This window comes from Pectinophora gossypiella, chromosome Z, assembly GCF_024362695.1.
Source record: "Pectinophora gossypiella chromosome Z, ilPecGoss1.1, whole genome shotgun sequence".
NCBI classification, from domain to species: domain Eukaryota; kingdom Metazoa; phylum Arthropoda; class Insecta; order Lepidoptera; family Gelechiidae; genus Pectinophora; species Pectinophora gossypiella.
The window spans coordinates 12,673,043-12,699,805 of NC_065433.1; the positions used below are offsets into that span (position 1 = coordinate 12,673,043).

Below are 26,763 nucleotides of genomic sequence, written 5' to 3' on the forward strand. Positions count from 1 at the left end.
AAGTACCTTAAGTACCGTAGAGGTGCACTAAGAAAGGAATTCCCAAAATTCTCACGGGAACGGGAATTAGCGGGAAAATCCTTTTGTATGAAAAATCTAAACCACTCAAGTTAGACGTTTGAAATTTGGCATGCAGATACCTTAAGTACCGTAGTGGTGCACTAAGAAAGGAATTCCCGAAATTCCCACGAGAACGGGAATTAGCGGGAAAATCCTTTTGTATGAAAAATCTAAACCATTCAAGTTAGACCTTTGAAATTTGTCATGCAGGTACCTTAGGTACCGTGGAGGTGCACTAAGAAAGGAATTCCCAAATTCCCACGGGAACGCGAATTAACGGGAAAATCCTTTTGTATGAAAAATCTAAACCACTCAAGTTAGACGTTTGAAATTTGGCATGCAGGTACTTTAGTAAACTTAAAGCTTAGTTGCAACAGGATATTACAAAATTCCCACGGGAACGGTAGTTAGCGGGAAAAAACATTTGTATGAAAAAATCAAATCTAAATAAAAGGAGAAACTGACTGACTCAGTGACTGACATATATCAACGCATAGCCTGAACGGCTAAACGTAGGCATTTGAAATTTGGAAGGGACATAGCTTAGGTACCGTAGAGGTGCACTAAGAAAGGAATTCCCGGAATTCCCACGGGAACGGAAATTAGCGGGAAAATCTTTTTGTATGAAAAATCTAAACCGCTTAAGTTAGACGCTTGAAATTTGGCATGCAGGTACCTTAGTTAACTTAAAGCTTAGTTGCAACAGGATATTGCAAAATTCCCACGGAAACGGGAGTTAGTGGGAAAAAAACATTTGTATGAAAAAATCGAAACCGCGTAAGATAGATATTTTCAATTCAATTCAATTAAATTATTTAGTGCATTCCATGTAGTACAATAGGGTGTTACATAGGCATAGGAACTAAAACATGGACCCTATAGGGCACAGCAACGTTGAAGGGAAGAGAGGAAGTGTGTATTAAAATTAAAACTCAATGAACAATCAATTAAAAAAAAAACAATTCAATCAATTGATTCAATCTAGCACGCATGCATACCTTAGTAAATATAAAGTTTATTTTTGGCTGTATTTTGAAAAATGGGAGTTATTGGGAAAAAAAAATGTACTTATGAAAAAATCTAAACTGCATAAGTATGCACTCCCACACACACAAAGATCTCTCTCTTATATAACACGCCACGCGGACGAAGTCGCGGGCAAAAGCTAGTTAATAATATTTTACTTAGCAATCTGCAATAAGTACCTACATAACAAAATGCTTTGTGTACGTTATTTATGTCTAATTTGTGGAGTAAAAAGTTATGTTTTACACTGCTACAATATACAATATAATGCCAACAATATAATGTTATTGTAAGTGTGTAAATAAATAAAAAAACATTGTGTGTTTCCGTTTTTTTGTCGTCAACTATGTTTCTACTTAACGTCAAAACAAAGCGAGACTACAACGGCGCCGGGTGTGAGGTTGGACTTTAATCTCTGGTGTGATCTGTGTACTATTATGTTATAGCAATAATATTTATCGCTAGCTAATGTAATAATATGGAACAAAGCAATACTCCCCAGGTTTTAGTCCGTATTTTCGAATTTGTAACGTCGGTGTCCGTTGGTCTCCGTACGACAATCAGCTGATTTGAATTTACACCAATATTTCCACTTCAAATACACAAATTTCTATTTTACACACTTTATATACTTTCTCAAGCCTACTTTCATCTCCCTGTAGCCCGCAGCCACAGGAGGTTCCTCCGTCTCCTGTATCACGGAGAATTACTCGAGATGACTTGTTTGCCTTTTGGCCTAAGTACAGCACCCAAAACATTCGCCACTCTAACCAATTGGGTTGCTCAGGTAATAAGAGGGATGGGGATAAGAGTTCTGGTATATTTAGACGATTTTCTTTTGGCCGACCAGAGCAAAGAGTTACTCCAAAATCATGTCGGCGTAGTTATCAGGCTTCTGAAGGAGCTGGGTTGGTTTATCAATCGAGAAAAATCTGTTCTTCTCCCAACCAAAGAGTTGGTGTACCTGGGAATCCAGTGGAATCCTTGGGAGAACCAGAAACGTCTGCCCAAAGAAAAACTGTCCCTCCTTTTAACCAAACTTGGTCAAATGATTTGTCAAGGACGTACCACGCTCAGAGACCTTCAGAGTCTCGTAGGGCTTCTCAACTTTGCCAGTTTTACTGTACCCATGGGCAGACTAAACTACCGAGCCCTGTTAAGTCTCTTGAACACCATGCTCAAACAGAAAGCGGTAAAAGTTCGACCACTACCATTTCAGGCCATGGAGAACCTAAAGTGGTGGATACAGAATTACAAGCGTCCAACGGCGATTCACTTGCCACCGCCATCGCACTTCCTCACCACCGACGCTTCCGACATTGCTTGGGGAGCGCGACTGGACAACTGGTCACTGACGGGTTTTTGGACCAATTCCGAAAAAGACCTACACTGCAACCTAAAGGAGATGCTGGCATTTTTAAAAGTTTTACAAGATCACTGTCAGCTCCTGAGTCGCAAAACGTTATTAATACAGTGCGACAACAAAACTGTAATCGCATATATTCGACATCAAGGAGGCACCAAATCGTCTGCTTTAATCAAATCAAATCAAATCAAATATACTTTATTGCACAGAACTAGAATTTCAACAATCAGACATAACACATGAATACAGTACAATTTGGGCGGCCTTATTGCTCTAGAGCAATTTCTTCCAGGCAACCAACAAAAGGAAACAAACATTTACAACTTGGATGCGGGATGGTGCAACAAAAAATAAATAAATAAATACCTAAAAGTAAAACTAAAGTTAATATAATAAATACTCAATTTAATATAATCCATATATACTAAAAATATACCTAACCATAATCTAAAGAAAACTATAATAATAAATAATAGACTATACACACACATACAGGTATTGAAATAAATAAAATACATCATACATAATAGTAATATCCTAAGAATATCCACATAAGGATTCAAAATGAGCTCGCAACTGGTTTTTGAAGCTCTGAAGAGAGTTAGCGACTCTGATGGAAGCAGGTAAGGAGTTCCATAAGCGCACAGCTTGCACAGTAAAAGACTGGCCGTAGTAATCAGTTCGGTGGGTGGGAGCTACCAATAGCATCCTAGTGCACGATCGAGGCAGCCGTTCGTGAACTTCCGTCCTCAAACTAAAACGCTCTTTGAGGTAAGGGGGAGTATTGGGATTATGGAGGATATTGAAAAGGAGTGAGAGGATATGGGAATTTCGCCGAAGTCGTATAGGGAGCCACTTGAGCTGCGCACGGTACACCGACACATGGTCGAACTTACGCAAGCCAAACGCGAAGCGGATGGCTGCGTTCTGCAACCTCTCGAGTTTGTTGAGCAGCTCTTCAGTGAGATCCAAATAACAAACATCGGCGTAGTCAAGGATAGGAAGAAGAAGGGACTGGGAGAGAGCAATTTTCGTCTTAACGGGCAGGAAGCTACGCAAGCGCCCAAGGGACCTCAAGGAGGCAAAAATCTTCCTACTGACCTCGTTAACTTGGCGTGTCCAGGATAACGTCCTGTCAAAAAAGACGCCCAAGTTTTTGACGGTCTCGCAATAAGGTATAACAGTACCCATGAAGGAAACAGGGGAGAGACAAGGAAAATCAATTTGAGCAAGCTGCCTGCGACCACCAATGATTATGGATTGCGACTTACCGGGATTGACTGAAATACCATGTTCAGACGCCCAAGCCGCAATAGCCACTAAATCACAATTCATGACACAAACAGCCTGCTGAATACTTTCCACAGGTACATGGGTGTAAATCTGCAAATCATCCGCATACAAGTGGTAGGAACAGGTAAGACTCTGGGAAATGGAGTTAATAAAGATGGAAAATAGGAGTGGAGAAAGGACGCCACCTTGTGGGACTCCAGCCGTGATGCTGCACCAGTCAGACAACATGCCGTCAACCTTGACGCGCTGCCGACGACCCTCAAGGTAGCTACGGAACCAGTCTGTGACGGATGAGGAGACGTTTAATAATTTTAAAAAGGACAGTAGGACGTCAAAATCAACACTATTGAATTTTAATGCACTTGACCCTTCAGTTATTTCAAATCCTGGACCAGTATCAAATTCATATATAGATTTTTCACATTCCGGGTATATACAACGGGCATGCCGACCGTCTGTCGAGACTTCGTCTGACTCCGGAATGGCACCTTCTTCAGGGTTGCACGGAGAAGATATTCGCGAAATGGGGAATACCAGTAGTGGATTTGTTTGCGTCCAGTCGCGCATACGTGGTACTGAATTACGTCTCACTGGATCTACGCGATCCCCAGGCGCTGTTCTACGACGCATTCTCCCGGAGTTGGGATTATCCCCTGGCATGGGTGTTCCCTCCGCCATATCTGATACCCAGGGTATTGAGCCACCTCAATCAGGCACGTGGGATATACCTACTGGTAGCACCACGCTGGGAGAAAGTTTTTTGGCGAGCGGATATCAAAGCTCGCGCACTAACAGCCCCATTTTCCATCCGTCAGCTAGACAAAGTCTTGATCGATGTCATGACGGGCCTTCCACCTCCGAATGTACGCGAAATGACTCTGGAAGTGTGGAAATGTGGGGGTGGTCGGAGAGATTAATAGGATGGAATAGTAATCAGTTGGACCTTCTTTCGAAATCTTGGCGGCCCTCAACACGCAAGACATACAGGGTGTAACGGAAGGGGGGTATCAAGCCGAAAGGGGACAAAACTATACCTTATGTAGATCTTATCTGCAAAATTTCAATTAAAAAAAAACACTTTTGATATTTTTTTCAATTTCAGTTAAAAAAAATATTTTAATATTTCCAGCATGTAAAAAACGCGGCACAGCACTATTGAGGTCACTGTTCTTAATCCACTCAAATATTGGCACTACACAAATCTCCTAGCGCGTCCTGGTCGCCTGGTACTCGTAGCGCTCGCACGGCCGCGATAGGTACGAAATTCGAGCGGGCGGCGGCTTTGGCGGCAACGTCAAAAGGAGTCGGCGGCCGATTGGAACAAACCGAGTCGGCGGCACGTCGGCGACTGTAACAAACAAGAATGACACTAAAGCATCTAATAATTGGAGTCATTTTGCTTTGACAACTATTCTCACATTATTTTATGACGTGAATAAGTTAAAATTACCTACTTGTTTAGGTAAGGTATTTAATTTAATAGTAAATAGGAAAAAAAAGTGTGAAAGTGTGGGTAAGTAGGTAGGTAATTAATAATTAGACTTACGTTTTACAAGAAAGGTTCGAAATGTCGTCATCCCCGTTCGATGCATAGACCTGCCGCTTCATCTGTCCACAACACTTTCGAAGCAAAGTCTGGTGAGCTTTCCACTTGAACTCGGTACCATTCTCAGAATGCCACACGAGGTAAATAATCAGCAGGAATTAGCTCGGGCGTACGTTGCATGTGGTAAGGTTCGCGTGGTAGTCCTTGGGTTGGCTGCACGGCTAGTACGGCTTCTTCAAACTCCGGATCACGGGTCGCCGAGCGGCCAGTCTCGGATGACGCGTGGAAAGAGCCCGTTAAATGCAGTAGGCGATTGACCATTTTCCTGAAGCAATGCAGTGAAGGCAGTTGCTTGGTTTCATCAGCTGGTCTACCTTCTATGAATCGCTGATACAAGTTCCGTGCTTCACTTAAGTTGCCATCGCCGGCACCCACACACATCATCATTTCATAATAACCTACATTACTCAAAGACACCTCGAACTATCACTGATCACAGTTATCACAACAAATCCAAATTTCGAACTTCACTCCACAGATAGTAAACAAGCACTGACAAATAATTTGACAGTTTACTTTCGTGTGCATGTTTCTATCTCTTTCGAATGCTAGTATCCTGGTACTTAAGGGTATGTTATTTCTTTGTGCGCAATAAAATATTTTTATGGTATTGTTTGAATGAATGAATGTATTGTATTTTATGAAAGTAGGTACGTATTTTACTTTGAACCTAGAAAAGTAAAAAAGTCGTTTATCTAATAAGGATCACCCGCGCTCACACTCTGGCACTAACACAGAATTGCCACGTTTCTTCGCAAATATCCCGCGCAATAGCAGAAGGCGAAATTAATCTGTCAATAATAAGACATACTATCACTCTGCCCGTATCCCTAATGGGGTGGGCAGAGTCACAAGAACATCCCATTAGCGGTACGAGCATGATAATTATTTATGTACCTATGTTATGATTACTTGTGGCTCTGTCTGCCCCATAAGAGATAAAGGCGTGATATTATGTATGTATGTTTGGTACGGGCATGTAGCGATACGAGCGTGTAGTGGTAAGTGAAATTCCGCAGTCTCTGCCTACTCCAATGGGAAAAAGGCGTGATGTTATTGTTCACTGTTGGACAATACACGACTACAATTTAGGAAGGAAAAAAAATACAAAAAAAAATAATATTTTTTATCATGGTTAATGATAACTTTCCCTTAACAGCACCGCCATTTTGAATTTCGGGTGCACTAGGGCTTGCCGATCAAAAAATGACTATCGATAATCTATCCCGACCGAGAGTCGATCGATAGCAAGACTATTGATAACTCGGAAAGTGGGAACATTTTCGATTTTATTACCTAAGTGCAATACAATCGATAGTATCGTTGCGGATTAATAACAAACTATCGATAATTTTGCCCTCAGTCAGTAGTATTGCTACACTCCGATAGTATGGTTATTTTGAGTGGGCTGATTGTCTAAACTGAATTTCAATAACTCAAAAGTCCATGGATTTAGATTTTTTGAAAAGTTATTTTTTTATTTCTACCAATCAAAATCGTAGTTGAAAATAAAATTTTTAACAAAAAAAAAACCGACTTCAAACGCAAAACTAAAAAGCAATAAATAAATTTACTTCGCACAAAGTAATTAGTACGTATTTTCAATTAGTTAATTAATTTATAATTCTGAAGTCGGTGCCAAGGAAATGCTACAACGAAGTACCGATTCATATATTTTTCAATACTGATTGTTTTGTAATTTTTTGTTTGACATTGTTTTGTAATTGCTTTGATATAGGTATTAAACAATATTGTGTGTACATAGTAATTTGATATTGTAGTAGGGTTGTTGTAGCATTTACTTGGCACCGACTTCAGAATTATAAATTAATTAACTAATTGAAAATACGTACTAATTACTTTGTGCGAAGTAAATTTATTTATTGCTTTTTAGTTTTGCGTTTGAAGTCGGTTTTTTTTTTGTTAAAAATTTTATTTTATTTTACGATTTTAAGTGATGGTTAGACCGAGCAAGGATGCAGACAGACAGATTTTCTGATTTATATTCATATATAATAATATAATATATTATTAGTAGTGATCACAATTATTATTGATGAACATGTTTACACACACACACTCACACACGCGCTAACGCACACGAGCACACGCGCACGTACACACGCACACACACAGATACACGCACACACACAGACACACGCACACACACACACACATGTGTATGTGTACATACACACATGTGGTTGTCAGTGGAACCTGCTATCATACACACTCACGCATACATATAGATACAGTAGATTTCGCGTGGTTCGCTCGCTGCTAAAGTAGCTCGCGTGTCCTGTTTATTCGAAACTGTCCCTCTTCGTATGGCGGCCATCTTGTTTTTCCGCCATTTTGTTTTTTTTCACCGGCGACAGAATTTGACCAAGATTTAAATGGGTGTCGTGGAAACAAACAAAATCCAGGTGCAATAGGTTTGCCAGACCGTAGGATGTCTCCCTGATTGGGAGCAGTTTTCAAAGATGACGTTCCGATCACACCCCTATACATCATTTTTACCCCCAAGACATTTTCTGGAAAAACAAAATTTTGTATGGCGGCCATCTTGTTTTTTCGCCATTTTGTATTTTTTTCACCGGCCATTAAATTCGACCAAGATTTAAATAGGTTTCGTGAAAGAAAAATTGGTTCAGGTGTGATAGTTTCGCCAGGCCGTAGGGTGTCACCCTGATGCGGAGCAGTTTTCGAAAATCGGGAAATATTTCCATACTTAACATGACGATCCGATCACAACCCCGATATATATTTTATATCCCGAGACATTTTCTGAAAAAACAAAATTGTGTATGGCGGCCATCTTGTTTTTCCGCCATTTTGTTTTTTTTTTACGCGCTATGGAATTTGACCAAGATTTAAATAAGTGCTCTGAAAGAAATATTGGTTCACGTGCGATAGTTTTGCCAGGCCGTAGAGTATCTCTCTGATGCGGAGCAGTTTTTGGTGACCAGAAAGTATTTCCGTACTCTACATGACGTTTTGAGTAAGCGCCTTATACATTATTTTTACCCAAACGGGCTTCTTCCAAAATCGACAAAATTTTGTATGGCGGCCATTTTTTTTTCCGCCATTTTGTTTTTTTGCACCGGCGATTGAATTTGATCAAGATTTAAATACGTTTCGTGAAAGAAAAATTGCTCCAGGTTGTATAGTTTTGCCAGGCCATAGGGTATCTCCCTGATGCTGACCAGATTTCGAAGGTCGGGAAGTTTTCCCGAAGCCTAAAGATCGATCCAATCAATATGACTTTACAAACGCACTAGTCGCTCCTACGATTTTTGAAAATTCCCCTCGATTTCTCTGGTCTTCCATCATCAGATCCTGACTTCCTTGACATGGGACCCCCTTGGGTATATCTCCTTTCAAACAAAAAAAGAATTATCAAAATCGGTTCATATACGACGAAGATATGCCCGAACAAACATAAAAAAAAAAAAAAAAAAAAAAAAAAAAAAAATATACGGTCGAATTGAGAACCTCCTCCTTTTTTGAAGTCGGTAAAAATGATTATGATCGATAATCGATACTGAACTATCGATAGTTTGAAACACTAGCGTGCCTTTTTCTATTCGCGAGCCCTGGCATCCTGGTACAGGGTATAAATCCCATTAACTGTCCCAATGCAATTTGCAATTCCGTGCTTCGGAAGGCATGGTTGGTCCCGGTGACTACTTACTCATGTAAGAAAATAGTCATTACATGAGTCATGTCAGGGGCCTCTGGCGGCTCAATAGTTACCCTGACACCAGGGTTGATGAGGTTGGTAATCCACCTCACAACCCACACGATAGAAAAAGATTAAAAAAAATACTGTTATGTGTTTTTAATTCCTTGTACGCAATAAAGTATTATTGTATTGTACGAAAGTACTTATTTTAAGATTACTTTTACCATGTCATAGTAAAAGTAAAGTTATATTAGGTAGGTACTTTACTTGAGAAATTAATTTTGTCTTTACTATGTTGTGAACGTAACATTAATGTCTCGTTAATAAGATACACAATCACTTGCAGCTGCTCGTATCCCTAATGGGGTGGGCAGAGCCATAAGTAATCAGAACATACTAACATAATATCACGCCCGTATCACTAAGGGGTAGGCAGTCACAACGGTACTTGAGAAATTTATTTTGCTTTTACTATGTTGTAAATCCCCAAGGAATTCTAACAAGCCTCTGACGTTGCCGGCCGCCTCGAAATTCAGTTTAGACAATCAGCCCACTCAAAATAACCATACTATCGGAGTGTAGCAATACTACTGACTGAGGGCAAAATTATCGATAGTTTGTTATTAATCCGCAACGATACTATCGATTGTATTGCACTTAGGTAATAAAATCGAAAATGTTCCCACTTTCCGAGTTATCAATAGTCTTGCTATCGATCGACTCTCGGTCGGGATAGATTATCGATAGTCATTTTTTGATCGGCAAGCCCTAGTGCACCCGAAATTCAAAATGGCGGTGCTGTTAAGGGAAAGTTATCATTAACCATGATAAAAAATATTATTTTTTTTTGTATTTTTTTTCCTTCCTAAATTGTAGTCGTGTATTGTCCAACAGTGAACAATAACATCACGCCTTTTTCCCATTGGAGTAGGCAGAGACTGCGGAATTTCACTTACCACTACACGCTCGTATCGCTACATGCCCGTACCAAACATACATTAACGTAACATTAATGTCTCGTTAATAAGATACACAATCACTTGCAGCTGCTCGTATCCCTAATGGGGTGGGCAGAGCCATAAGTAATCAGAACATACTAACATAATATCACGCCCGTATCACTAAGGGGTAGGCAGTCACAACGGTACTTGAGAAATTTATTTTGCTTTTACTATGTTGTAAATCCCCAAGGAATTCTAACAAGCCTCTGACGTTGCCGGCCGCCTCAGGGAGGCACCCCGTCTGGCCAAGGTGCCGGACCCGGTAGTTGGCGGCTCCTTCACACTCCAGTAGCACATGGGCCGCTGTCTCGTCCATGCAGGTTCTGCACAGGGGCTTGTCGGTGACACCTAGTGTAAACAGATGTTTGTTGATATCACCGTGACCCCACAGCTACACCTGCTACATGCAGCTGTTACCTGTATTAGTGGAGACCTCTTCACATTTAGAATTCTTTTGGAGAGACAACTATTGATGTTGGGTAGTGCCATCTTAGCCTGCCTGCATTTATTTACGGTGGTTCATAGTCTGGTGTGTTTGTTCATTCCCAAATACCCTAATACCGAACTAGCTTTATTTGCGGATGATACAGCCATCTATTCTTCGTGCCGTGGTCGAGTTATGATGACCGGAATTCTCCAACGCGCCAATGCCTTGGGCAAGTAGTTTCGCAAATGGAGAATCAAGGTAAACCCGGAGAAAAGTGCAGCGGTGTACTTTTCAAAGGGCTATTATAATACGTCACGGTCACGCTGTCAACTTAAGTCATCAAGATGTCTGGCAAGCCGATCCCTTGGGAGGAGCAAGTCAAATATCTCGGCGTAGTCTTAGATAGACGTCTTACTTTCAAGGCCCATATCAAACGTGTGCGCGATCGCGCCACGTTTGTAATGGGCCGTGTTCATTGTCTCCTTAACAAGCGTAGTAAATTATCCCTTAGGAATCTACACGACTTGCATCCGTCCGATCATGACCTATGCAGGGGTAGTTTTCGCTCACGCGAGTCTCTCTCAAATCCACTGTCTACAGGAAATACAAAATCGTTCGTGGTTCCTTCGCAATGAAAATCTGCACATTGACCTAAGTCTGCCAACCATTGCCCAATGGCTCAAATTAGTTTTTTCGATTCTGCTCCGCACCAACCAAATCCCCTGGTAGTTGCGGCTTCCGAATACATCCCGCTTAGGAACGGTACTGAATAGCATCGGCGTCCGAAGTATGTAATACGATCCCGACCGCGACGACCCGATTACTCTAGCCATAGAATCAGCCAATCAGCTCGCGACAACAAACATTTCAGGACCCCGATACCGACACCGCCGGCGTGGTCGACGACTTCCCTCAATCAGCGCTTATCGCTATCGACTTACTAGGGTCGTTTAATTCTTTCAAATATTTTTCCTCTCAGACGACGCCCTGAGCCGAGGTTCGCGCCCAACTGGGCACCCTCAGGCCTGTTGTCTTAAACGTTGTACCGGGTGAGAGCCTTCAGCGCTCCCCATTTGTCCGGCCAAGTAGTTAATATCATTTGCGGCAAATCTTCGATAAGTCACGTCAAAAAAAGGTGTGTTTGTTGGCTGCTCTCGTTCGTAGCAGCGAGCGGACCTGTCCGAATGAGATCGGCAATATCGGTTCCGGACCGATGGCTGTTACCTCCCGTTCCCCTTCTGGCCAACTCGTCCGCCGCGTCGTTACCTCTTGAATCGCTGTGTCCTTTGATCCATTGTAAAGTGAGGTGTTAGTACTTGCACACCTTAGTCAGTGATTGGTGGTAACTGTGTATGAGTAGTAGTAGTTGTTTAGGGCCTGTAAAACTCTGAAAGTATTCTAATGAAACTGTCCCGTACCTAGCCTAGCCATGAACGCATACGCCGCTAGCGTGATGCCCATTTGACCTGGATTTGGTGTTAAGGGAGCCTGATATTACATAATCATAAAATAAAGCACAATACACAAGGAGACGAGATGCATTGTAAAGTACATTTCTTTATCAACTATTAATGTAGGTAATCGACTACATTTTTGGACAAAACTTGTACAACAAAGTGACTCTGCCCACCTCAGTAGCGCAGTAAGTGTGATATTAGATATGTGTAATTACTTGTGGCTCTGTCTGGTCCATTAGGGATAAAGCCGTGATTTATGTATGTTCACATCTTGTTCTATCCTATTGGTTGTGAGGTGGATAACCAACCTCGTCAATCCTGGTGCGAGGGTTATTATTGAGCCGCCAAATGCCCCTGACATGGCTCATGTAACGACTACTTATTACATCAGTAAGCAGTAACCGGGACCAAAGCCCATTGTTTTTTTAACTATTGTGTCTGGAAATCTTGGCCTCACAAGGATGAAACAAAACAATTTAAAAAATATTGATTAATATGGCCATCACTGGCACGTTTACCCTTTACTAGGGCAGGCATAAATAAAAGAGGTGGTAGCTGTTCACTCAAAAGTTAAATACCTTGAACAGCTGATTGCTACGTAGTGTTGTGCAAATTTGAATTTATTACATGAAGACCTGGAATTCAATTGCTCATAACTAATGCAAATATGAATTTAGGCGGCCAATACTCTCGCATGTGATTTGTAGATAGTGACAGAGTAGGCACACTTCGGGTTGATACCCCCGTTCCGTTACACCCTGTATAACGTCGCGTGGAAAAAATGGCTTGATTGGTCTCAGCGACATAAAATTGATCCTAAAAACCCCAAAGGATGTGAATTGGCGAGGTTTTTGTCGGATTTATATCTGATTTATAAATTATCATATAATTCCATTTTGGTACATAAGTCCGTTGTTTCCACTTTGTGTAATCCAGACATATCTGGCCAGTTAAGTGCTCACGTGTTGGTCAAGCAGGTATTAAAATCAATATCGTTACAAAAGATAGTTCAAAACAAACCTCCAGTTTGGGATATTGATTGTTTGGCTTTACATTTAGAAAAATACACGGTTGATCGCAATAATATTTTTCAAGTGCAAAGGCATACAGCTGCACTACTACTTTTATGTTCTGGGAGAAGAATACACGATCTGACACTGCTTTGTGTCGACTCTAATCATTGTACTCAAACTGATAATTTGTTTATTTTTTGGCCGGTGTTCGGGTCCAAGACTGATTCTTCGAACTACCGACAGTCAGGCTGGAAACTGCTGGCCAACTCGGAAAATGGACATCTGGATCCCGTTTTTTGGATCAAGCAAACGATTTCCTTGCTCCAGGAGCGTAGGCGGGTTGCAAAGTGTAATAATTTATTTGTTAATATAAGGGGTAATGCAAAGTCAGCCTCCAGAACGTTAATCGCTGGTTGGATAAAATCATTATTAAAAGAGGCGGGCATTACAGCCACGCCAGGCAGTATACGGTCTGCAGTGGCATCAAGGAACTGGCTAGACAATTATCCGCTAGAGGACATTCTAGCTAGGGGTAACTGGCGATCGCAAAATACTTTTTGCAAATTTTACAGACGGCATGTCATGCCAGGTCCATCTCATGCTTCTGTAACCACATTATTTGAACCGATTAACTGAACAAAAATATTAATTAAGTGAAAATCAAATAAGAATGTGCCTTTTTATTTCTTTTCTCGCTGTCGTTTTTGTACAATAGATAATAAAATTGATGCATAAAAAATATATACTTAAGGTAAAATATAGAGTGTTTCATTTATTGTAATATCCTAGTATCACATTGGCGTCTTTATCCAGTTTTTTTTTGACATCACCAGGCGATAACAAACAAGTCTCAAATAAGCATAAGCTTCGAATAACGGTCAAGTCAAATTAATAGAAGCGTTTTACCTACCAATAAAACGCATATTAATTTACTTACCTTATTCGAAGCTTATGACTCATCTCTGCCTGGTGAATTTCGACTCAATGAAGAAATAAAGTTGGGGTTCTACTCAACTGAGTGCCCCCACTGCCTGGTGATGCTACGTAAGAAAGAGACAGAAAATAGGCATAGGAAGATAGAAAGAGACAGAAGGTTAAGACGGGAAACGTAGTGCCTATCTCAAATAAGCATAAGCTTCGAATAAGGTAAGTAAATTAATATGCGTTTTATTGGTAGGTAAAACGCTTCTATTACAGACGATTGGCTTAAAACTGTACAACTCGGAGACAGCGAGGTCGAACGCATTAGGAAAATTCTATTAGATCCGAATTTGAAAAGCCTGGTAGATATAAAAGAAAATTTTTGTCTTAAGAATAATAATGTATTTAGAGTGACAGATAGCGGACCCAAGTGGTTGGTACCGAAAGGCGTACGTTGGCAAATATTAAAAGTTTGTCACGATGACATAGGTCACTTTTCAGTCGAAAAAACTATGGATAAGGTAAAAGAAATATATTGGTTCCCTAAAATGAGGAAATTTGTGAAAAAATACGTTGAATCGTGTATAGAATGCGCTCTTAGTAAGACTCCATCGGGAAAAAAGTCCGGTTATCTTCATCCTATTCCAAAAGTCACGAAGCCATTTCATACACTACACGCCGACCACTTGGGGCCCTTTAATGAGAGTAAAAGAAAGAACAAGTACCTACTGGTCATAATAGATGCATATACTAAATTCATAATTTTAAAAGCAGTGAAAAACACTAAAGCCTCAACTACTGTTTGTATATTTCGGGACTATTTCGCAACTTTTGGGTGTCCTGTAAGATTAATAACAGATCGATACTCTTCATTTACAGGGAAATCGCTAAAAAAGTTTCTGAATGAGGCCGGTGTAAAACACACAATGAATGCGGTTGCCACTCCACGTGCAAATGGGCAAGTGGAGCGGTATAACCGCACTATCCTCGATTCGTTGACAGCTATAAATCAGGGACGGGACGAAGCTTTATGGGACGAGAAAGTCCTTGATGTGCAATGGGGACTAAATAACACCATTAATAAGGGGATAGGTCGTACTCCATCGGAAGTCTTGTTTGGATTGCGCTTAACAGGAATGTCGGATGGAAAAATAAAATCCAGTTTAGGCAATGTTGAAGAAGTAACACAAAATTTGAGTGATATAAGAGCTGAAGTTAATGCACACATAACTGAGCGTCAAAAAGAACAGAAGAATAGATTCGATAGAAAACGTTGTGAACCGCGATCGTTTAAAAAGGGGGATTTGGTACGGGTAGAAAGATCGGTTTTATGTCCGGGTAAAAGTAAGAAATTAATGTCTAAATGTATCATCATCATCATCAATTTAAGAGCCGCGCTCGTGTCGGTGTAGCATTCTCCATGCTACTTTTTAGGGAAAAATAGGGCAGTGGTTTCCCTCTTGCCTTCCGCCCCGCAGTACTCTGTCTGACGCGAGTGGGATGGCGCCCAGAGTAGTCTATTACAAAGCCATACTAGGACTCCTGTCCTCTGCCTCTGAATAGTACTGACAGTTACTGCTGCCCTCTGTCAGGTTCCAGGTTACAGTCCCTGTGACATGCCCCTTCCGTCCTGCATTGCCGTACCGATGGCTCCCATCTCCGCCTCTGCAGCCGTTGAGGTCTTCACCCGTATCCCTGGGCAAGGGTTCTACGTTATACCCCGTAGGTCTGGGTCCCTATTCGAACTCAGCCACCATCTTACTCCGGCCTACTGAAGTAAGAGGCGCCCACCCCCGCGGCAAGGACGCGCCTAACAGGAATTGCCCCAGTGGAGGGCAGAGAAGATGACTCTGTCCCCCCTGGGGCCGGGTTAATGGTCTTGTATGGAACCAAGACCAAGGGCTAAATGTATAGGTCCTTATAAAATAATCAAGGTCTTGAGTAACGACAGATACATGATAGAAGATACTCCAATAACTAGGCGGAAAGGGAAGGCGGTGTATAGAGGTGTATATCCAGTAGAAAAGATTTTCCCATGGTTAAGCTATAAAAGATCGGAAGAGAGTGAGGTTGAGAGTGCTAATGAAGACAGTATGAGTGTTGACGAAAATGTGTGTATAAATGATAACGATGAGGTAGATATGAACAGTGCAAATGGTGATATATTGAATAGTTTTGATAATGATGGCGATGATGTTGAGAGACCGGTTGAAGATTCTAGTGTTATGGAATAATGTTAAAAGGTAGTAATCAGTTATTGTTGATTTCATATGGGAGGATACAATCAATATTTTTGAAAGATGAGTTTAACCAGCTAATAGTTGGAAGATGAAATGTTGATGAAATGTGCTGATATACCTAACTTGATTTGAGAAATTGGAAGGATGATAATTTTGTTTTTTTTTTCAGAGGGATATATTGGATATACTACTGTTATGTATAGTATATTAAAAGGATTTTTTTTTGATGAATGATGTTTGTATACTATTACTATTATTTCAAACTAGTACGTTTTGAAATATGAGTGGATACTTATTTAATATGTTTTGATTTAGAATTGTTGTTGTTACATCTAAAAATTATTATTGTTCACGAGGTCGTGACGAGGTAGTCAGGATGGACGAATATGTAAGCTTCTATCATAATAATTTAATTTTTAAAATCAATTTATTCTATAAATAATAAAAATTTATATATTTTCTATGTTTAAAACGTTTCTTGTGTAACTTCCAATAAATGATTAGTTGTAACTGTTATTTGTAACTATTATTGGAGTCGTTAAATTGTTTCGATGTTTTATTCTGGCAACACTGAATGCAAAAAAATGCAACGGAAAAAGTGACAAGCTAACGACTCCAATAATTTTGAGTAGTCTGAGGTTGACTGTCGAGTTGTAAAGACGTGTCTCAATAAGAAAATAAAATTGTGGTTGTGTAAACTAGTGGTTTCTTTCCTACACCCTGACTTTGGTTTAACACGATTAACGGAGTGTTGATGTAGTTGACATATACGCCGTAACTGCATCTCGCTTTGAAGTCGTCGTCATATTTTTTGACACTATTTCATGCCATTGGTCATCATTCAGTATACTTTTCGTGTGTAAGATAAACATACTGGTGGCTTAGGGGTGGCCCAAGGGCCACCCCCGCCGCACCCTAACCTACCGTTATGCCTTGTAAAAATTATAAAAAAAAGGATTATGATAATTTAAATTATGACAAAAACATTTATGCGTTTTAATAGAATCCCGTTTCAAGTAGTTAATGCCATCTGCGGCAAATCTACAATAAGTCACGTCAAAAAAAGAAACTTTACGGACAGTAGGATCGTCTATATTTTTCTTTTTTAAAATTAATATCTCTTCATTCGCAGTTTTAATTATATCATATTTTGAAATCCAATAATAGTCCATTGATTTACGTAGCGTGGTCACTCGACCTTCATTATTTGCCATATAACCTAAAAATAAAAATAAAGTTGCTGTCTACTGTTAATACGAGTTTTTCTTTTCACCTTAGTGTCAAAACATTGCTTCACTGCACTTTTATCTTGTATTTGCTCATTATTATTCGTATTATTCGCGTTCACACAAGAATAATTATTGTCCGCCGCCATTATGCAAAACAAAAACAAAGCGACACCAGCGCCACTACCGGTGGATAATGTTACTATTTTACGATATGATCGCTAACGTTTGGCCATATCATGAAGTAATCATGCATTTAGTTGGTCATATCGTTAAACGTTTTGTGTTCATTGATCTGGCCAAACCACATCATGATGTGGCCAACGAATGTTGTTCTATTTATTTCATGAAATACGACCATTTCATGAAATGGTCGATCATTTCATGAAATGATCAATTCTATGATATGGCCACGATAGCACCATCGCGATCACACTTGATGATAGGATCGGGTGAAAATCAAGTGAGCTCATTGTCACATCCAAACCAACATGGTCAATTTTAGAAATGTTCAAAGGAAGGTTTTTGGGTTGAAAATGAAAAAATGGGTTGATGCATAATATTATGGCATCGTGGTCCGTTATAGAAGAATGTAAGACAAATGTACTATTACAATTTTTAGTTTTAAGTATGAAGTGGTCCAAGCAGGAGCTACGTCTTGTCAGGAGAGTATGAGAGGGTAACAGTCCATACATTGCTAATAAGTTCAGATAATCATCAGAATCATTCTCTGTACTATCAGGCGCTATATTAATGTTAATATCACCAACAAAGATAATATTTGCGTATGAAGTTACGGAAAGCAGTATAGTGTTTAAAGAAGTCAAAAAAACGGGAACATTATGCTTAAAACAGTAAAGACGATATATAGCAACAATAGCGTTATGGTTAGATATTTTTATTATTAGGCAGTTAGCCTCAGGAAAAATTGGCTCAAAAACAGAACATGAGAACGAATTGTTAGTATAAACTACAACTCCATCATTTTGGTTATAATTGTCAGTTGTATGATGTACGTTGTAACCTTGTAACGGTGACATCCGACGAAACAATTGTATATCATGTTTCCTTATTAACATTAGGATCAGATCGTTTTTTGTCCCGCAGCGTAACATTCATATCTGCATGGGAGCGAGAGTTTTGTGAGTCATGCATCGTCGCAGGCATCACAGGTGTCACCGGCGTAGGTGGGCGGGGCGAGTGAGGGACTTTCGGCTTTATTATTTATTTGAGTTTAGTCTTCAAGTCAGTAAAAAGTACCAAGGAAACAGTGAATACTGGTAAGGTGTATGTATACATATCGTGGCCAGATCATAGAATTGATCATTTCATGAAATGGTCGTATTTCATGAAATAGAACCACATTCGTTGGCCACATCATGATGTAACGTGGCCAGATCAATGAACATAAAACGTTTAACGATATAATAATAAATAAAATCTTTATTTCAAGTAACCATTGACTCATATGTGTTAGTAAATGACTTATTTCTAATGTTAGTATAAAATAAAAATAACACACAATATCAAAAGCTTATAATACATTTGGGCACGTGCAGCCCACTGCAGCGACGCAAATAGGGGCTCTCATCCCCAATCGAACAGAGAGCTAGGTTGGGGCTGCCCCGTACGCGGCGCACCAGGGATGCGCCCCGCTTGCGCAGTGTGGCGTCGAAGCCGTCGACGCTCGCAGCGGCGAACATCCCTGATGCGCTACAGAAACGAGGCAGCCCCATCAACACCCGGAACGCGTTATTGTATTGAGTCCGCAGGGCTCTGTAAGTCCCTTTCGTATAATTACACCATAAGCTGCATGTGTATAGAGAGGTGCAGTATGCCCTAAAGAGCGTTACCTTCACCTCTCTAGAACACCTACGAAACCTACGTGCAATCATGTTAGCCCAGACAGAGCCCTACGCTCTCTTTCAATATCGACATCATCATTCAGATTAGGCGTAAGTAAATGCCCCAAATATTTAAATTGCATTACTCTCTGTAACTTAATCCCGTCAAGTACAATTTCAGGCAAATTTGAGTCATTCCTACACCCACTACCAAACAACATAATATGTTTTATATCGAGGGTTGAAAGGCAAATGGGTTTAAGCGACATTTTGGGCGAAATTGACTTATATATATATTCGGAATCAGCGATTTTTTCCGCGTCGACTGATCTTGGTTTCAGATCAATCGAAGCTACTTTTTGGCGCTTCAACCAATTAGCACTTTGGGTACATTTTTAAAAACCCGTGTTTTAACCGACAAAAAAATGCACAAAATTCTGGGCGGGTGGCATATCAGTCGTATTCCGGGATATGAGTCGGTCACATAAGCTGTTATGTCTTTTCATTTTCATGATTCGAAGTCTGTTAAAGCGTTTTCCCTGACAGTGTTTTGTTATAGATAAGTCGGTTAAATCATTTGTCCTTAGACGAAACGAAAATAGATTTGGCGCTTAAATCTTTTTGCTTTAATCCAGATTTTATAAATATTGACGCTTCAACCGTTTTGCCTTCGACAGTTTAAAAGTAAAATTGGCACTTGAACTGTTTTGCCTTTACCGAAAATATTCATAGAATTTGACTTCAGCTATTTATGCTACATTTTTTTAAATTTTTTGTCGTATAAAACAACTATCATTTTCTTTTGAAAGGACTTAAAACGTTTTTCCAAAACAAAAAATAAATAATGTTAACATTTCAGTCATCGCAATTTTGTATGAAACCTTGTGCCCTCATCACTTCAACATATTAAAATAAGTATGGGCAGGTCCTGGTTGGGCGGTTCACACAGCTAAAAATTACGATTGGGAAGACCGGGAGTGTGCGTGTCATCATGTCACCCAAGCCGTATCCGTTGATGGTGACTTCTATTTGTGTCTATCCCAAGTCGTTGTTGTGGTAGACTTTGACGTGGCTAGCGGAACCGAACTTCGAATTGAAGATCTGGTCACATGGCATACAATCAAGCTGGCCAGCCGAGTTTACCGTGTAATTGTAGGAAGGTTTCCGTTGAGTTTTTCGTATTTGGCGTCTTGGACTAAGATTTTCGAGGACTATATCACGCGCTATTCCAGGTTCAGACACACTCATCCCAACTATCAGTTGGCATGTTGAAAGCCACATGGTTGCGCTTGAGTACGTCTTTGTACCGCAGGTATTGTCCACCTTGTTTACAGTTCCTTCTAGACACCTCGAAATAGAAAACCTTTCTGTCATCCATTCGCATGACGTGACCGCACCATCGTAGGTGATGTTTTATGATGAGAGCTTCTATTCCGAATATGCCAGAACGACGTAATACTTCTGTTATTGGAAAACCATCTTGCCGCTTTATGCGAAGGATGGACCTTAGACATTTAAAGTGTTACGTATCAAGTACGCCGCTGAGACTTTGTACACTAATATTTTAAGTTTTCCAAAGGCTGCCACCGCACCTGTTATCCGGGCTGGCAACTCCGATGACTTTGGAGTCATTTCATATTTGAGAACCCAAATATTTTAATTTTGAAACTTCCTCCAGCTCAGCGCCCTCTAAAGCAACATTGGAAGAAGTTACATCCCCGGAGCATCCTCTGGATGGTTATTTTAAAAGGGTTTTGCACAAAACTATAAATATTCTGGTGTGTGACTTAATTGAATCGGCCATTCCTCGGCAAGTTTGGTTAACTGACGCATAGATGTGTGGGAATGGAAAGGTATGATGCATGAAAAGGAACGTTGGGAGCGAGAAAGTATGAGAGAGTGAGAGAGACAGAAATAGGAAGCGGAAGTGGTATTATTTTTTCTTCATTAGATATTATAAGATGGCGAATGGTGAAGGTGTATAGCGTGGGTGCAATTAAAATAAAGGACGTATTAAAGAGGACTGTTTTAATTGAAGACGACGAAGTCCCTTCCTACAGATGTGAGACGTGAGAGATCAAAAATGATCTTATTCATTTTAGCCTTAATTTCAATTAAGCTATAAATAACAATTCCACAGAGTATCCCACTTATGCGTGATACAGAAGCGATATATAAAGAAAATAGACTAGGAACCATGGCTCCATGTGTTATAGCCTTGTTTCGCGCCGTAGGTAACGACGAATAGCTCTGAAAAGTTACTTCTAAATCAAACTGTCGTCATCATGTCGTCATGATATTGTCGTATCAGGATAAGTCATAACTTTTCAGGACAATCTGTTTTCTTTAGAGCAATCCACAAGCCGCGTGAAGCCTCACGCAGCACATAACAAAGGCCGATGTTGTTCAAGCCTTTTGGCCTGAATCTGTTTAATAACAAAACCGTACCCTCATATCTCTGTCCGGACAAAATCATCATTGGGCTTCCGGAAGCACCTTTTCTGCATCACGGGATAGAATAACGTTAAGGCTAAAATTTAATATCGATCGCCATCGACTCGCAAAGAGGAAGAAGGCTAAAATCATTCCAGCAGCTGACTCCCATATCTTCAGGATGAGTTTGTATAACCAGTTATTAATGTGTAGGCATATTATACAGTTCAGATGGTATTTTTGATGTGTTGGTATTCGTCATCCTTCTTAGCGCGGTAAGAAGTTCTTCAAAGGTCGGGGGTGCCGCTAGATCTTAAGCGAAACCCCCGACCTTGTTGTAACAAACTCGACCGATATGTTGTAACAAACAAGTCACTGGTATTACTATTGGGATTTAAGACATCGCTAAAATGTGTCCAAAGCGCTGCTAATAAGTCTTTCTGATCAGTGAGGCGTTGGGTCTTTTCCTTGTTGTAGATTGAAACTCTCTTCAAAGTTTGTGGCCGAAAACAGTCTTGAAGCTGTCGAAAATCTACCGGAACTGGATTGATAGGAATCAGCATAGAGCTGAATTTCACAAGCTTATTCCACCTGGCATTTGTTTTTGAGACATATGGTGACAGAAAAGCCCGCCTGTAGTTCCCCGCGAGCTGATTTTCACGTTAGAACCATCGCACCAATCTTAGTTTTGCGGTCTGGTTTACCAACCAATAACTTCGGTAGAGCAGAGCACAGCTATAAAAATGCTGGGCAAAGGAACACCATCTATTTATTATTATTATCATCTATATTATCTCATCGACAGATGTGTCTGCTGCGATGTCCGACGTATCTCGGCTTTAAAAGCATGATCGAGTTCTGTTATTGTTTGTCAACTTCGACGGTATCTTATGGCCAGCTCGAAGTGGAGGTCTTAGGCGCAAATGTAAGAGAAAATTTGATCAAACAAGTCGCTGATCTATCCACCCCTGGCCGCCTCTTAATATGAGAGCAATCAGTACTTCACTGCAGTCTGTCCTAGTACCGCGTACCATCTAGTAGGAGCCAGTGCTTGGAACTTGCATCCAGCCACGTGGTCTTAAATTTTTCAGTAAATCGGAAACAGGTTGTGATAGTGAGATTAAACTCAGCACAGAGTATAAGCATATTAAGACTTATTCAAAGCTATTTGTTTCTTTTATTGCCCGCATTCAGTTGGTGACAGTCATCTGTCATCCGCCATCATACGCGGTTTACCATATACTTAAAAAGTCGAATTAAGCATGTGTAACAATCTTTATGGTTATATTCTAGATCCTGTTTCTTAATAAAATCGATTTACTCATCATATCCGCCGTGATTTTTCCTAATATTGTAAGGTACAAATATCTGTAAATGCCTTACCCGACTAAAATCTCTCCCAGGAAAAACGGCTTAAGGACCGACTTTATTTCCGATCTTACTAATATTTGGATTTCATACAATTGAAATTAGTAGCGGATGGTCACTTAAGATATTTTCCTTCCCTGTCATATAACCTTTTATGGAGGTTAAGCTGATTTGCCTCTAGTCTTCTTTTTTTAAGAAGTCGTTTAACTCATTTAGCTTTAGTCAAACTAATAAGTGAGAGGTCTCTTAAAGCATTTTGCTTTTAGCCAATATTTGGCTCTAGTGGATATCAACCGTTTTTCCTTCAACTGTAATTTAGTTCAATTGAGGCATTTTGTATTAAGCGACTTCTAAAATCTATAACTGGTGTGTTTTTCGAACCAAATAAATACAGAATTGTGCAACGTTTAATTTAAAATAATTCTTAGCATTTTGAACACTTTTGATTCAGTAGTTTTTTTTATATGAATTTTTTTCGAAAAAATAAAACTTTAAATGGCTCTCCTGTAAAGTTCACAAAATGTCGCTTAAACCCATTTGGCTTTCAACCCTCGATATTATAATGGCTTTTTTGCGTGTTATATTTAAGCCCGTGTTCTTTAACATACGTTTCACACACTTTAAGCAGCTGTCGAATACCACAGATCGAAGCACTCAACAGCACCATGTCGTCTGCATAGCTAATATTATTGATGCAGACTCCACCTATATGGCATCCGACGCGCATGCTGCTGAGTGCCTCGATCAGCCCATTTATATATAGGTTAAACAAACTAGGGGAGCTCAGTCCACCTTGCCTAACACCACACTCGAGCTTATAAGGGTCCGACAAATTGCCCGCCCATCTAACGCAGTCGATCTGATTTCCATACCAGTATCTAAAGATCAACACAACAACAACAAGCACAGCCTCAACACAAGCTCAGTATTAAAGTTAATGTCTATTAACTTTTTCCACAGGACATTGTAAGAAACCAGATCAAATGCCCTAGACAGGTCTAGGAAACAGCAGATAACAGGTGTATTTCTGTCCACATAATACTTGATAGTGTGCTTTAGGCACAGCACCGCACTCTCTGTAGACAATCCTGGACAAAATCCGAACTGATTATAATGTGGACGCAGATGTGCATTTAACTGTGTATTCAGCACACCATCAAATATCTTCGCTATAGCAGTGGCTAACGATATAGGCCTATAATTACAAACGTCACTCAAATCTCCAGTTTTATTTTTAACTACAGGCACAACAACAGTTTTCATTACATCACCAGGTACATGTCTTATACAGAAGGTTATAAACATAGCAAGTACTCTACACACATGTGAGCCGGCATATTGCAAGTGTTCGATACTGAGACCGTCATGTCCCGGAGACTTGCCTCTGGATATAGACTTAATGACACGTGCCACATCCTTAGCAGTTACTCTAATCCCCGTTGTGACAACCTCAGCACCGACCACACCGCAGTCCCCCGGCGCGGGCGGCCCGAGAGGTGATCGTACAAAGAAATGGTCACGAAACATATTAGCAATACCATTGGGGCCACACACACCATTGACACTCACAGGGCGGCCAGGGCGAATATTCATTTTATTTGTGGTTTTCCAGAACGCACTAAAATCCTTTTTTGTATGTTGTGAGGCTATCAAGTCCATTTTTAACTGGTTTTGGTGATCCTGACACCATTTAAGACGGGACTTAAAAACTTTTCTGCTTTCACACATTTCTTCGTAAAGGAGTTCACGTCTAAGTCCACCACCATCTATCCAATCCTTATATTTTTGTCTAGCCACCATATGAGCATCCCTGACGTGCTTATTCCATCCAATTGCATGTGGTCGTTTACACTTATGTTGAGTCACTCGGCTTAATGAAGCAGCTTCGCTTAGTGCCAAAACTACATCCATACTAATATTATAAATGCGAAAGTAACTCTGTCTGTCTGTCTGTCTGTCTGTCTGTCTGTCTGTTACTCTTTCACGCCTAAACGGCTCAACGGATTTTGATGAAATTTGGTATGGTGATAGATGATAACCTAGAAATGGTCATAGGCTATAAATAATCACGCCATCGTTCTTACGGGGTAGGCAGTTGGCAGATAACTAAATTGATTTAGTGATTTGTAGTCGTTTTTGTTGGGACTTTTGCTCTTTCACGTCTAAACGGCTGAACGGATTTTAATGAAATTTAGTAAGGTAATAGTTGGTTATCTAAAAACGGTTGTACGATCAAATTGATCACGTCATCGTACTTAGGGGGTAGGAAGTAGGCAGAAAACTGAATTGAGTTAGTGATTTTTTTATGGTTTTTGCTGGGAGTTTTGTCTATCATGCCTAAACGGCTCAACGGATTTTGATGAAATTTAGTTAGCTGATAGATAGTAATCTAGAAAAGGATATGGCCTATTAATATTTATGCTATCGTACTTAAGGCGTAGGCAGTAGACAGAAAACTAATTAGATTAGTGATTTTTAATTGTTTGTTTTAAAAGTTTGCCTCATTCACGCCTTAACGTCTGAACGGAATTTTATAAGACTTGGTTAATTTAAAGATAGGATCTTAGGCACGGACACAGGCTACTTTTTATGGCGGGAAAATACCTCATTCCCGCGGAAATCTAGATTTCGTGATCGTGTCAAGAAGCGCATGACGCCATAGCTACTGGAATGATTTCGATGTTTTTTTTTAAACTGAGTGACTTCAAGTTAGTATTTGATCACTTTTCTAACTTAGAGGGTAGGTAGGCGCCATAATTTAGGGAATTTATGATAAAATTTTGATGCAACTGTCTTTATTAAACAGTTATATCTCATTCCTACAGGAACCTACACATAGCTATAGCTAGCTATCTATTAACATTAAAACTCTTTCTAGAATCACATTACGCCAATTAATTGATCTGATTTGTATAAGTTTTTTTATTCAACTGACTGTTACATTACATACAGATAAAATCTAATTACTTACACCACATAATTAATATAGTACTACATGACTAGCTACGCTTTAAACTTGAGGAGGTAATTCGATAGACATTTATACGAACTTTAAGCCCAGTAATCAATCATAGTAATAAGGTAATACTCATTTTAGACAAAGAAACGGATAGGTAATCAGTTCGTCAACGAAATTATAACACCTACACTTAGTTTGTTTACTATTTAACGAGGGAAAATAATCCTTACTAATATTATAAATGCGAAAGTAACTCTGTCCTGTCTGTCTGTTTCGCTTTCCCGCTTAAACCTCTCAACCGATTTTGATTAAATTTAGCACAGACAATCTTTAGACCCTGAGAAAGAAAATAGGATACCTTTTATTGCGAAAAGAAGGGACGAAGAGATTGAAATAGGGGTTGAAAGTTTGTATGGGATATTTTAATCTATACTTATAATAAATCTGTAGAGAGGTCAATTCTGTACATTAAATATTTTTTCAAAATAACTATCAGGGGGTGATAAGTGGTCGATACTGATGCCAAAAATGCAATCAGTAAAATTTTTGTCTGTCTGTCTGTCTGTCTGTCTGTCTGTCTGTATGTTCCTTATAGAAACAAAACCTACTGGACGGATTTTAATGAAACTTGGTACAATTATTCTTCACACTCCTGGACAGGTTATAGTTTACTTTTCATCACGCTACAATCAATAGGAGCAGAGTAGTGAAGGGAAATTCTTTTGTATGAAAAATCTAAACCACTCAAGTTAGACGTTTGAAATTTGGCATGCAGGTACCTTAGATACCGTAGAGGTGTACTAAGAAAGGAATTCCCGAAATTCCCACGGGAACGGGA

At 39.9% G+C, this 26,763-nt stretch overlaps 1 protein-coding gene across 1 annotated transcript in view; it reads right to left on the reverse strand.

The window, feature by feature from the left end:
• Window positions 1-26,763, reverse strand: part of LOC126380434 (uncharacterized) — a 38,382-nt gene that overhangs the window by 4,481 nt on the left and 7,138 nt on the right. The window contains exon 2 of the mRNA XM_050029828.1: window positions 3,309-3,466. Coding sequence (XP_049885785.1) covers window positions 3,309-3,466 — 158 coding nt within the window. The remainder of the gene's footprint in view (window positions 1-3,308; window positions 3,467-26,763) is intronic.